Raw genomic sequence first — 13,571 nt, 5'->3', positions numbered from 1 at the left:
ACACTAGCATTTCCAAATGATAATCTGATTCTTGTATAAAATTACATCCCTTATGCAAAATAGTTTTATATATTCTATGTATCCTTTTGGTCAAGCTAATTTTCAGAGAGAAAATATATAGCTTCTTTTGTCCCAAAAAGACTAAAACGCCACTGTAGATTAGTGAGGCATAATAACAGAGAATCGAATATATATGTGACTGTTAAACTAGTAAAAAATGTGTATTGCAGTTCGGGCGTTTATCATAGATATTTTATTGACGTAAGTTTGCATTTTTTACAAACATGTATATTTTTTTCAAGAAAATATTAAATGATTTTTATCAAACAATAATTTCTCAACAATAAAACAAACAAAAACGCTTTTGAGAATTAATTGAGATCTGACACATGTGAGCGGAACAACCCACAAGGTGCAACAAAATAGAATTTGTGATCTGTCTTTTAACTTTTATTACAGCTCACATTTCCGAGATAAAAAGTTATAAATCCTCCTGAGGTCACGCTGCTAAATTTCAGAAAGTTGACATAATTAGTTGTTTAACAGTATACGTGTCATTCATATGAGTGTTCAAAGGTATCATGTAAACGTTGCGACTTCTGAAAAATGCTATGTATTCAGCGCACCGTAAAGTCGTCAGATTCTGCGTAGAATACGGAATTTCTCCTGAACATACTCTTGAAGAAGTTGTAGTATATTTAATATTAGTTTGTATCTGGCATCGTATCATTTCTACATGGCATTCAGTAATTGCGCTCCAACGCGACCGAAAAGCTGCGATGACAAGAATGTGAGCAAGACGTCTGAAATGCCGACAGAAGGCAAATGCGTAAAGTATCTGAAATTATCGGCTGCACAGCGACTACTTTAAATATACCAACGATTAAAAGATGTCACGTGTTTTGGCGATGGGTTCTTTGGCCTTTGAAAGTGTATTGTGCATGCTAAAGAGCATTTTGAGAAACGATGCACTTCAGGCTTTTCGTAGCTGTCGGTGCTGACGTTACGACGTTCGCCGTTATATGCTCTACTCTAACTTCACGTTAAATAATAATTCTGGAATATGTTTTCCATTGTTATTCACAAATGCTGTTTGAATAACTGTGAAAACCTCGTAAAGTCAATTACTGACAAGCCTCTACAACCATTCAGAATGAACGCTTGCATGATTAATAAACGCCACATGTTTGTACAATTGTCGCACATGACACTAAAATTAAATGCGCGGCTGTTCCGTCGGAGGTAAAGGTAATAGCTTGCGACATGTTTCAAGTAAGTGATGCAAGTCAACTTGAATGTGATGGAATATCTACCATGTCCCCCTAGTGATTTATTTTCATTAGTCACAAAGTCTTAATATATATATCAATTCGCATTGCTAAAAATCTCAACCTTGCTCAATAGTTATAAATGCATCTCTTAAAGGATTTCATGCAATTAAATAGACACATACATGTGTACGCTTTTCCTTCATTGTCTTATCTTCGTAACAAATAGGTATAGTGAAATATTTGACTTTGGTACTGACCGATATCTCCTCGCTGTACAATACAGGGAAGTTTTTTTGTTTTGTTTTTTGTTGGAGTTAACGTCGCACTGACATAACTATAGGTCATATGGCGACTTTCCAGCTTTGGTGGTGGAGGAAGACCCAAGATGCCCCTCCGTGCATTATTTCATCACGAGCGGGCACCTGGGTAGAACCACCGACCTTCCGTAAGCCAGCTGAATGGCTTCCTCACATGAAGAATTCAACGCCCCGGGTGAGGCTCGAACCCACATCGATGAGGGGCAAGTGATATGAAGTCCGCTGCCTTAACCACTCGGCCACGAACACAGGGAAGTGTATTTATAAGCTTTGATCAAAACAGAAATTGACTGACACTCGATCATAGCGCTTTCTTTATATAACCTATTAGTAGCGACGATTACTAAATATAGTCCGTATTGAAAGAAGAAATTAATTATTAGCTTTGTATCGGGAAATATGCACGAGTTCTGCAGCGGAAATATCGCGCGACTGTAGGAGCGCAATATTCTTCCACTAAAGATCAAGTGCATATTTTCCGATGCAAAAATAATAACCTTTTTATTACATACGTATCTACACGTATAAATGTAATGTAAAAATTATGAATTTCTTCAATCGCCTGAATAAGATTGACAATACTGAACTAAATAAAAGAATTAATGTAACGACACACATTAAATTACGTCACGCACCCGATTTGAAATTCAGGCGTCAGTGTATGGAAAATATTGACGTTTCCGGCACCATTATATCTTAACGGGGAATATAAGTGAGTATGTAGTATTGCTTAATATGCGTTGTTGTTGTCAAGAAATAGTTCTTTGTCAGTTTTGATTGTATATAGGGAGATGGTAGAGCATAAAGCATAAAGACGTACAATTTGTGGCTGTACACTGGTTGATTATTTTTCCACTGCGTATATCTATTTAGATAATATGGTGTTGTTTTCGTATGGGAGTCTACTTCAGTTTGATCAGTAGCATGTGGTTAAAAACTACAATGGTAACTGTGTGTCTGGCTAAATGAAATGTTTTAGTCTGAAATAAGTTTCATTTTCGCCGATCAGTGATTGAACACAGTCTCGAGACAAATCTTGGTATACCTCTTTAACATGCATGTGCGAATGTGTGACCAAACCTTGGTTATTTATAAATTACCAAACCGACTTTTCAAAAGCAGACAGACAAAGAAAGCATATACATGTTCTTTATTTTCGATCACTTTTGAACAAAAATATATTAAGTAATGTAATTAAGAGAACTAATTCATTTGCTATAAAAGATAGAAAGAAACACAAACTAGAAAAACAATAAATACAACAAAAATTAATTGAGTGTATTGTTTGAATATTGTTTTAGTGTAATATTAGTTTACTTCGTTACATCACATTAACAAAAGCAATAGTAACAAGCTTCATAGAAAACAATATGAACACACCTAACCGCTATCTCTTCCATTATTTGTTATTTATTTGGGGCAAGGCGGGATAAGAAATTCATCAAAGGAGATGAACAAACCAAATAATTGATGACATACATCAGAAGATGACGGCTGTAACATACTTTTATAACCATGTTTATATGTCACTCTACTTCATCACTACTTCATCACTTATCACATTGACCTTTTCCAAATAAGAAAATCGTTTTATTTGGTGATTGAAAGAGAAAGTATGTCAATAATAATTTTATTTTATTGATAAATGGTCTTGATATATTTGTACATTATGTTTCTAACAAAACTGGTCTAAATGTCCCTAAATGGGGCAGATTCCAATGGATTCAAGGATTTTTAAACTTTTTCCTATTTACCAATGACATATAAGAAGGAAACTTAATTCAGATTTTTTCATTGCAGTTACATAGTTTTATATGCAATAAGTTAAATTATACCAGAGTATCACAGTAAAGTAATCTCATCCGAACTAGGCGTTTATTTATATGTGACATTGCATATTCCATATAGATCATTTTTAATGGTCTATTAAACAATAGATCTGAGAAATACCGAAAACGAAAAGCTGTTAGCAACATGAGGAAAATACAAGACGTCGTAAACACTGACTTGGGGCATGCGAAAGTTATCAACTATACCACAATATATTGACTTCTTGCCGACGATTAATAAGTGTCACATGCACAGTGATCTCATTGGTCATGGAAAAAGAGTGAACGTTAGACTCGTTCGAGTGGTTTACGGTAGCGTCGGTCACTGTTATCTTATACATTTAACCCGGTTTAAATCATAATTCTGAAAAGATTTCATTGTTATTTTCGCTGCCTTGTAAAGAGATTATTAATACCTCGTGATTTCAAAATTGACCCATTTTGTATTTTGTTTCATATTTTCATTCAGCTATGCGACAGTAAAACAATAGGTTTTCCCTTTCTCTGTAAAGCCACATTGCGAAGTATTTGCATTATGTAACATTAATTTTTTCATATGCATTAGTCTGGTAGGATTGGCTTCCAGGTATTGTATGACGCAGTCCTTTGGATTCATGCAGATATTTGTCATCTGTCACTTCAAAGGTTTTCTTTCTAAAAAAGAAAAAAACTGCTTTCACTTTTATTAAAGTTACTAAATAAATCTTAATAATACATTGATGAATGTTTAATTTAATATTTCTCTTGGCTACATCAACGCTTTCACCGAATATAGTGTTTGCAAGTAAATTTCAAAACGGATAAACTATTTTGATAATTTTTGCATAAATTCATTTAAATAAAATGTTTTATGTACATGCTTTGTTTCATGTGGTTGTAATGCAATCTTTCATTACAATCAGATATTATAATACATTTGACAGGAATACATATTTTTACATAAATAATTTACTTTCTATCTATTACCTTCTTGAACATGTATTGCGCATACGTCTAAAAAACGCCGCCAATGCGTGAATAACATCACAACTGCAGGAACAACAGGGCTGTGAATCGTTGTTGTAATATAAATAAACAACCAATAATAGGAGAGCAATCAACGAGAGTGTCCCCCACAGTTGTAGCTGTTCCCGCCTGAAGATGAAAATGACATTTTTTTACAGTACACATTTATATAAAACAAAGACAAAAAGTAGACACTTGAAAAATTGAGCTCGTTGGTCGCAACCATAAGTACCGCACCCACGAATTAGTATTGTAATGGAAATTTATGTAAAGGAGAAAAGCCGAAAACTGTCCATTATGTGAAAGAATGGACAAATCGAGGCGCAACGCGCCGAGATTGTCCATTCTTTCACATAATGGATAGTTTGAGGCTTTTCTCTGGCTTAAAACACGGTCCTCACGAAAAAATCAAGATTGTCGTGATATTATATAATGTCTCTAATATTGTCCTCTTTGAGGCGAAGACAAATCATAGATTTGTGTCTCTGTGCTAAATAAAAATACCAAGTCAAATGGAGTTTAAATTAGGCTGCATATAAATATTTATTGCAATTAAAAGCTTTTTAAACACTAATGATACTCTGTGCTGATGCTTAGGAAAGTTTCGAACATATCTCGTTTTTGTCATATTTATGAATGATTTGAAGTACTTTTACAAAAAGTAAAATTAAACTTGGCCTTATGATGTATGTATTGATAGTTGCCCATGTTTTGTTCGTGCTAAGTTTGCAGTTTTATATATTAAATAAGTGATTCAATAAATGACGGGTCCAGGTGAAGACATTCTAAAATGTATGTATATGTATTTTATATCGTTATTAGAAAACAATCGTTCATATCTCGTAATTACGAGATATTCTTTCAATTTTATTAGAAGAAAATATTTTGTTGTTACAATAAATAGCATCGTTATTGCAAGGCAATTGTATTCAAGTTCAATTAAGATCATTACGGCCAAATTTTCTGGTAGTACCGAAATGTGCAGTAAAACTTTAGGGAAATTGACGTTGTTTTTTTTTCTTTATAGTAGAAAAGTGAAATTGCTGGGTAGGACTGCAACAAATGTCAGTTATGGCACAAATTTAACCAATTTTACACGAACACTGAATGATAAAAGAAAGGTCTGTAGCATTTGAAAAAGAAAGGAAAATTATGTTCGACTATTCAAAGAACAGGTGGAGCTATTGGACTCCAGTTTGTTTGATTCTGCCCACTGTTTTCTCGTTTAGGGCACAGCCATTATTTTATCTGTGGACTATTCGCCACTTTTCATGGATTTGCACTCTGTGCATCATTGAAGGTTCCATGTGCACCGTCGTATGAATACATCTGTGGATGTCTCTAAATTAATTCCACTACCGTCCATAAACAGGCTCAATCAAACCGAGCCTGCAACATTTCCGGTTATGTCGTGTTATATATTAGGCGACCTGTGGTTTTCCACTTTTTTTATTTCATCCATGCGTCGACGTCCGCGTCGGCGTCCCGATTTGGTTAAGTTTTTGTATATAAGCTGGTATCTCAGTAGCCACTTGTGGTAAACAGATTGAAACTTCACACACTTATTCACTTTGATAAATTGACTTACACTGCACAGGTTTCATAACTCTATTTTGCATAATTTTTATTAAGGTTTTATATGTAAGCTGGTATTTCAGTATCTACTAATGGAAATGGATTGAAACGTCACACACTTGTGATGATCTGACATGCAGTGCCCATGTTCCATAACTCTACTTTGCATTTTTACAAAAGTGTGCCATTTTTTTCGACTAAACAATTGTCGGTTAATTTTTTGTATGCAAGCTGGTATCTCAGTACCCACTAATGTGAATGGATTGAAACTTGCACATTCGTCCATTGTCATGAGCTGATATGCACTGTACAGGTTCAATAACCCTTTTTGCAATTTTACAAAATTATACCTCCTTTTCGACTTAAATATTCATTCAATTGACAAAGCTGTTGAATAGTCGAGCGTTGCTGTACTCCGACGGCTTTTGTCTTTACATTACGTTGCCTATTTTCATCTACTTTTTGACTGAAAATGCCATACTAGTATATCTGCGATACTTTTCTATTGCGATTTAGGATTACACAAAGAGGGCTTTATTACTTTCTAACGGTTGAAGATTTAAACTAACATTCTGTTATTACTTTTGGCACATTGTTTGATTTTCATTTGACTGATAATTTGTGGGGCGATTTGGCTTAAATTCATACGTTCCTCTTCAGGTTTTTATTGCAGTTACAAGTTCTGTAAAACGTTGCAGTTTAAATTTCGAAACTTTCGAATTTCTTAGGTTCATGTATTCACACCTCTCAACGCACAGGGTTGTTTCTATACCTGTCCATTATTAACCTGTACCTGTCCATTCTTAAAGTATCCATTATTTTAAGAATGGACAGTTACAGGTTGATAATGGGCAGGTATAGTAAAATAATCGTGTGTATAGAACGGTGTCGGTACAATAACCTATATAATAGACAAAACTAACAAAGGATTACATCACAACCGTGTTTTAAGTCAGTCAATAGTATGTCTTTCACTTTCTAAAATAAATTTTACTTTACTCTCCTAATGCGACGGAAGCAAATGTAAACTCAGAACATTCATGAAAATGTGTTTCTCTAACCAGTGACACCTAAACAACAAGAAAGAGTGCAATAAATTTAACAAGTCTTCCGTCATCTTCATTTGTATGAACTGATTTTTATGTAAATCACGTGCACCGAAATTATGTTCGTAAATTGCGTGTGCTGAAATAATGTGCTCCTTTGGTCTACATGCACCCAATGGAATGTTGAGGAGGCCTAATCATGTAAATGAATTAAATTTGAAATCAATCATCAATGTTTGACTTAGGAAAATCAAGTACTATCCTCTCAAGGGTGTGTTGCAGATCATGAAGGAATATATCCCATGTCACTTCTTTGAATGGTAAGGCTACTTCCGTGTTTCATAACGTCAAATTGTGTCCAATGAGATTATAATTTTTGTCCGTAAATTTGAACACTATATGTACGATTCAAAGCACAGATTGCGCGCGCAGAATTAGCCAGGAAGACGTTTTGTTAAAACAGGTAGTGCTAACGCTTGCCGGTCAAAAGTCAGAACTATTGTCCTCGGTCCAAAAGACCTTTTTACAATACATTAGATTTTTTTTAGAGTTTTAAAAAGCATTTGACTTATTAGCAAAGTAAACAGGCGTTTTATATTGACAAGCCATAGCACAAACTATAGGCATTCGAATTATATATGGAGTCATAAAATAATATTTGATAACCCCTCTTCTCCACCTAAAATTTAATAGCATTGGATAAGGGGCCAGTGTATGGGTTTTTACGCCTGACACGCTAAAGAACCAAGAAAGATGCTATGACTGGTCGTTTTCTGTATCTTATACTTTACTTACAAACTTTAGAGCCCATTTGAGTTTCCAATGGCGACTTTAAATAAGTTTACAAGCATAGCAAAACTATTTGATAACGAACCAAACAGTTCATGAGGAAATACTCTATTAGGTGTATGCGTATTCGTACATTATTTGTATGGCTCATTCCACCGTGTAAAGCTAGGGGAAAACATGACAAAATGGCATGTTAAAATCAAATATATTATGTAAAGGAGAAAAGCCAAAAACTGTCCATTATGTGAAAGAATGGACACATCGAGGCGCATCGCGCCGAGATTGTCCATTCTTTCACATAATGGATAGTTTGAGGCTTTTCTCTGACTTAAAACACGGTCCTCACGAAAAAATCAAGATTGTCGTGATATTATATAATGTATCTAATATTGTCCTCTTTAAGGCAAAGACAACTCATTGATTTGTGTCTCTGTGCTAAATAAAAATACAAGTCAAATGGAGTTTAAATTAGATTGCATACAAATATTTATTGCAATTAAAAGTGTTTTTTTTTTTAATATTTCTGATATTCAGTGCTGATTCTTTAAAAGTTTCGAACATATCTGGTTTTGTCATATTTATGAATGATGTAATTTAATAAATGACGGGTCAAGGTGAAGACATTTTAAAATGTATGTATGTGTTTTATATCGTTATTACAAAACAATCGTTCTTATCTCGTAATTACGAGATATTCTGTCAATTTTATTAGAAGAAAAATACCCGTATATACATGAGAATTTTACTAGTTTTGACATATCTCGCTTTCTTTCGAGAAAATGTTTCGTTGTTACAATAAAAAACATCGTTATTGTAAAAAATGTATTGTTAAATTAAGATCATTATGGCCAAATTTTCCGGTAATACCGAAACGTGCAGTAAAACTTGGGAACTTGACGTTGTTTTTTTCTTCTTTCTTTTGTTTTTGTCTTTGTAGCAGAAAGGTGATATTGCATTTTTCTGCGAAGGACTGCAACAAATGTCAGTAATGGCAAAAATGTAACCAATTTTACTCGAACACTGCATGAGAAAGATAGGTCTGCCGCATTTGAAAAAGAAAGATAAATTATGTTTTTTAGCTCGACTATTTAAAGAATAGGTGGAGCTTTTGTACTCCAGTTTGTTAATTACTCCAATTATTTTCTCGTTTAGGGCACCGAGAGCAATTATTTTATCTAAGGAATATACGCCGTTTTTCATGGAATTATACCCTGTGCATCACTGAAGGCTCTATGCCCAGCTGGCAAAATATATGGGACTCATATGGGCCCCTTATTTTCTTACAATATGGGGTTTACAAGGGATTTGCAAACAGGATTGACATGGGACCAACATGGGCTTCAAAATGAATACATTGGTGTATCAAATCGATTAGACATTGTATGTAGGTCCCATATGGGTCCGATGTATGCAGATTCTTAGAATATGGGACACGTATGGTACATTTACCCAGATATAGCCCATATGTCCCCGTATAGGATTGCGTGCTGGGTGTGCACCGCCGTGTTGGGCGACATGTGGTTTTCCGCTTTTTTATTTCATCCATGCGTCGGCGTCCGTGTCGGCGTCCGGATTTGGTTATGTTTTTGTATGAAAGCTGGTATCTCAGTAATCACTTAAGTGAATGGATTGAAACTTCACACTCATACTCACTGTGATAAATTGACTTACACTGCACAGGTTCCATAATTCTATTTTGCTTTTGTATAAAATTATGCCTGTTTTTCGACTTATAAATTTTTGATAAAGAGGATATTTGTTTGTTTCAGTGAAATATCAATTTTATTTCACAAGTGAGCATCAAAAACTGATATTTTTACTCGTGGCGTAGCCACGAGTGAAAATGACTTTTTTTGGTGCTCACGAGTGAGATAAAACTGATATTTCACTGAAACAAACAAATTTTCTTTTTGTTTCATGTGTAAAACTCTACTTTTGTTGCGTTATAATTATAAAATGTTGAAAATCGCGGGAAAGGTCAGCAGAAAGCAGAACACAAATGACGTCATTTTAACGACGTCATCGTCATTATGGTCCCCGGTATTCATAACGCTTGGTATACAATTTGACTTCAATCGCGGCGGAGGACCGGAACTAGTTCGGCAAAAACAGTGAAAAATAAAAATGATAATCTACTGTTTCAAAACTGTGGATTATCACTTTTATTTCACTGAGAAAATTCTATAATTCACTGGAAAACATAAAATAATAAGGTTTTATATGTAAGCTGGTATTTCAGTACCTACTAATAGAAATGGATTTAAACGTCACACACTTGTTAACCGTGATGATCTGACATGCAATACTAAGATTTCATATAATTTGCATTTTTACAAAATTATGCCATTTTTTTTCGACTTAGCAGTTGTAGGTTAAATTTCTGTATGTAAGCTGATATCTCAGTACCCACTAATGGGAATAGATTGCAAAATCGTCAATTGTCATGAGCTGATATGCATTGTACAGGTTCCATTACCCTTTTTGCAATTTTACACATTCATTCATTTGACAGGGTTGTTGAATAGAAGAGCGTTGATGTCCTCTGACAGCTCTTGTTTTTTATATTACGTTGCCTATTTTCATCTATTTTCGACTGAAAAATGCCATACCAGGTGTATGTCTGTGATACTTTTCTATTGCGATTGAGGAGTACACAAAGAGGACTTTACTACTTAAAGGCTGAATATTTAAACTAACATTGGCACATTGTATGATTTTCATCTGATAATTTTTAGGCGATTTGGCATAGTTCCCCTTCATATTTATTTTTATTGCAGCTACAAGTTCTGTAAAACGTTGCTGTTTATATTTCGAAACTTTCTAATGTCATAGGTCGATGTACTCACACCTCTCAACGTACAGGGTTGTTACTATACCGGTCCATTAATAACCTATACCTGTCCATTCTTAAAGTATCCATTACAGGTTAATAATGGATAGGTATAGTAAAATAATCGTGTGTATAGAGTGGTATCGGTACAATAACCTATATAATGGACAAAACTAACAAAGGATTACATCACAACCGTGTTTTAAGACAAAAATATAACATTCGTCTTTTTATTGAACGAGTTTTGTATCAACATTCGTTTTCGCTCTTAGAAACTGTCTATAATGTGCTATTCATTTTAAAATATGAGTATATCAATAAGGTGTGTTCTGTCAGTTAAAGTTCGTGTTAACACTGAGAGGATATTAAACAACAGGCATAGCATAAAACGGCATTGTCACAAAGCATGTCGAAATTAGGGATATGTTATATTGTCACAAAGCATGTCGAAATTAGGGATATGTTATGTTGTAACAAAGCATGTCGAAATTAGGGATATGTTATGTTACATTACGACCTTGTTTTGTTGTCACAAAGCATGTCGAAATTAGGGATATGTTATGTTGTAACAAAGCATGTCGAAATTAGGGATATGTTATGTTACATAACGACCTTGTTTTGTTGTCACAAAGCATGTCGAAATTAGGGATATGTTATGTTGTCACAAAGCATGTCGAAATTAGGGATATCTTATGTTACATAACGACCATGTTTTGTCTGCAATTGAAAGATACAGCTAACCTACAGGTATTTTTTCTAAATGGAAGTATTTTGCTATCGGTGTTGTGCCACGACATATGTACTAAGTTACATGATTGTTTCGACAAATATTACAAAGCATTTAAAATGTAAACTTTATATCTAATTCAGGCTAAATCTGTGAAAAAAGTATTTTAAGTTTCCAGTCTTTTCAAGAACAGGAGTATTCTACGATCAGGAAAAAGAAACATCAGTTTTTATATGTATCTTATTGAATTAAAAGAAAAAGACCTTACATATTTTTATTTCTTGGTTCTTCACAACATGTAAACTTTCTGTACACTTCGCAGCAGGCTGGGTATAGTGGGTCCAAACATTCGTAGATATTTCCTTCCCTCCATCCAATGTCATCGTTCTTAAGACACTGCTTTCCGTTTGAAACTGTAAGTAAATCATTATTTTTGTAATTAATTATTTTATTAACATTTGTAATGCGCATTTCTTTTTATTTATTTACTATTTTCAGACATTATGCTTTTTCTGTTATATTTTTAAATGATGTGTAAGTTTAGATTTGTTTTACAATTTTGAATTAAAAACGAAAAGGTACTGTCGCCTGTACATATAAGAATGCACTATTTCTTCTGATTGGCATGAAGAATTAGTTTTGAACTCGTATTGATACTTTGATTTTCACTTAAAGAATCTATTCAATAAATATTGAATACTTACTTCTTGTGAATACTACCATGATAAGAAATATATTTGAAGCACTAAATCCCATTATTCCTTTTGAATTATTTTTATTTTTTCTCTGCTGATCATCACAGTTGCAGAGCTGTTAAAATGTCACATGGACGGAAATGGCATGCCTTATTTCCTTCTTATTACTGATCCTCGTCTATTTTCTTTGTTACCTGAAGTCAATAGGTCTCCCACAAAGCCCCAGCATAATGTAAGGAAACTAATAATGGGCGCAATATCGACGGTAATCACGTTTGAATAATAACCTGCAGCTATTGATTTGTAAAATAAAAAAAATATGATACAGAAATGAATAGATGCTTGAAGAAAAGCTCATTTCCTGCTACAGCAGTATTGCTTTTCCAATTTAACAAATAAATGATGCAGACATATAACAATAACGTGTAATCACGTGTAGATTAGCTTTCAAAAAGCCCTGTTTACTAAGAAAGTCAACGTCCTATAGAGCAAATTTCCTTTGAAGGTTAGGATGATAAAAGCAGTATCATTAAATGTATTTGACACAAAATTAAAACACATTAGATTTGGTTCGTTTCTACGAATCATTTAATATAATGTGTCAGCTGAGCTTATCAAATAAACAAGTTTATAATTTGAAATTATTGAATGAAATACTTACCAAGAAAATACAGTTGAAACATGATAATTCGAAGTCGCTTATCTCAAACTTCCAGCTATCTCGAAACATTTTCAAGTATCTCCCCAATGCACGTACACAAAATATCACCTTAACTCGAATTTCGGTTGTCTCAAATTAAAACGTTCGATCCATTCCTAGATTGAACTGTAGTTACATTTGATTTACTAATTGATCCTAGACAGGTTGTCGCCTTCTACAATATAGATTATAAAATAATAAACCTGTATTTATTTTCTACTCATATAACTAAATGATTAGTACGGTACTCATTTATATCTTATTTACATATCTTCTATTGAAAAGCAAAACCAAAAACAAATATGAATACACTTTATATGATTTATTTAGTTTTTGTAAAAACTGGAAGAAATGAGTATGTAGGATTTGCACTTGAAAACGGACCGCAATTTTTAAAAAAAAGTTAATGACAGAATGCGAAATACCTTGCTTTTTAAACATTGACGTCAAATGAAATAATTTTTTTACATAGAAATCTTAGTCAAAGTTACATATTCTTGAATTACTTCGGTTATAGATATATAGCACTTTCTTTTTCCAAATTCATTCAAAAGGTGCCGTCCGTCATAACATTTTGCTTCCTTTGTAGGGGTAAATAAAGTCTATGCGTATGACTGAGGGTCAGATCATAAAACGTCATAAAAGCGTATTTTGAAGTTAAAAGTCAGGTAGTTTTGATTTTCGTGTTTCTTTTTTTCGTACACACTACGGCTCGAAGTGTCTATATCCGTGGTAAATCGGAAGAGATTAATTTAAATACACTGAAATTTATACTTTGTTTCACACT

At 33.7% G+C, this 13,571-nt stretch overlaps 1 protein-coding gene across 1 annotated transcript; it reads right to left on the bottom strand.

Moving 5' to 3' along the window:
• Positions 1-2,723: 2,723 nt before the first annotated feature.
• LOC123536735 (uncharacterized) lies at positions 2,724-12,489 on the bottom strand. Its single transcript, XM_045320115.2, has 4 exons — positions 12,094-12,489; positions 11,658-11,802; positions 4,384-4,551; positions 2,724-4,071 (listed from the first exon to the last, which is right to left on the bottom strand). Exons 1-4 carry the CDS (start codon positions 12,143-12,145, stop codon positions 3,951-3,953), a joined length of 486 nt encoding a protein of 161 aa, XP_045176050.2. The 5' UTR covers positions 12,146-12,489; the 3' UTR covers positions 2,724-3,950.
• Positions 12,490-13,571: the final 1,082 nt, after the last annotated feature.

The sequence above is a fragment of the Mercenaria mercenaria genome, chromosome 17, assembly GCF_021730395.1.
Source record: "Mercenaria mercenaria strain notata chromosome 17, MADL_Memer_1, whole genome shotgun sequence".
NCBI classification, from domain to species: domain Eukaryota; kingdom Metazoa; phylum Mollusca; class Bivalvia; order Venerida; family Veneridae; genus Mercenaria; species Mercenaria mercenaria.
This window is presented reverse-complemented; position numbering and strand designations above follow the sequence as displayed.

Bases quoted from the DNA above. Each gene is read 5' to 3' on its own strand.
- LOC123536735 (XM_045320115.2), bottom strand. From the start codon at position 12,145: ATGGGATTTAGTGCTTCAAATATATTTCTTATCATGGTAGTATTCACA. The intron at 4,552-11,657 runs GTAAGGTCTTTT...TTTCATCTTCAG, and splicing joins GAACCAAGAAATAAAAATAT to GCGGGAACAGCTACAACTGT. The intron at 4,072-4,383 runs GTAATAGATAGA...TTTCTTTTTTAG, and splicing joins CGCAATACATGTTCAAGAAG to AAAGAAAACCTTTGAAGTGA.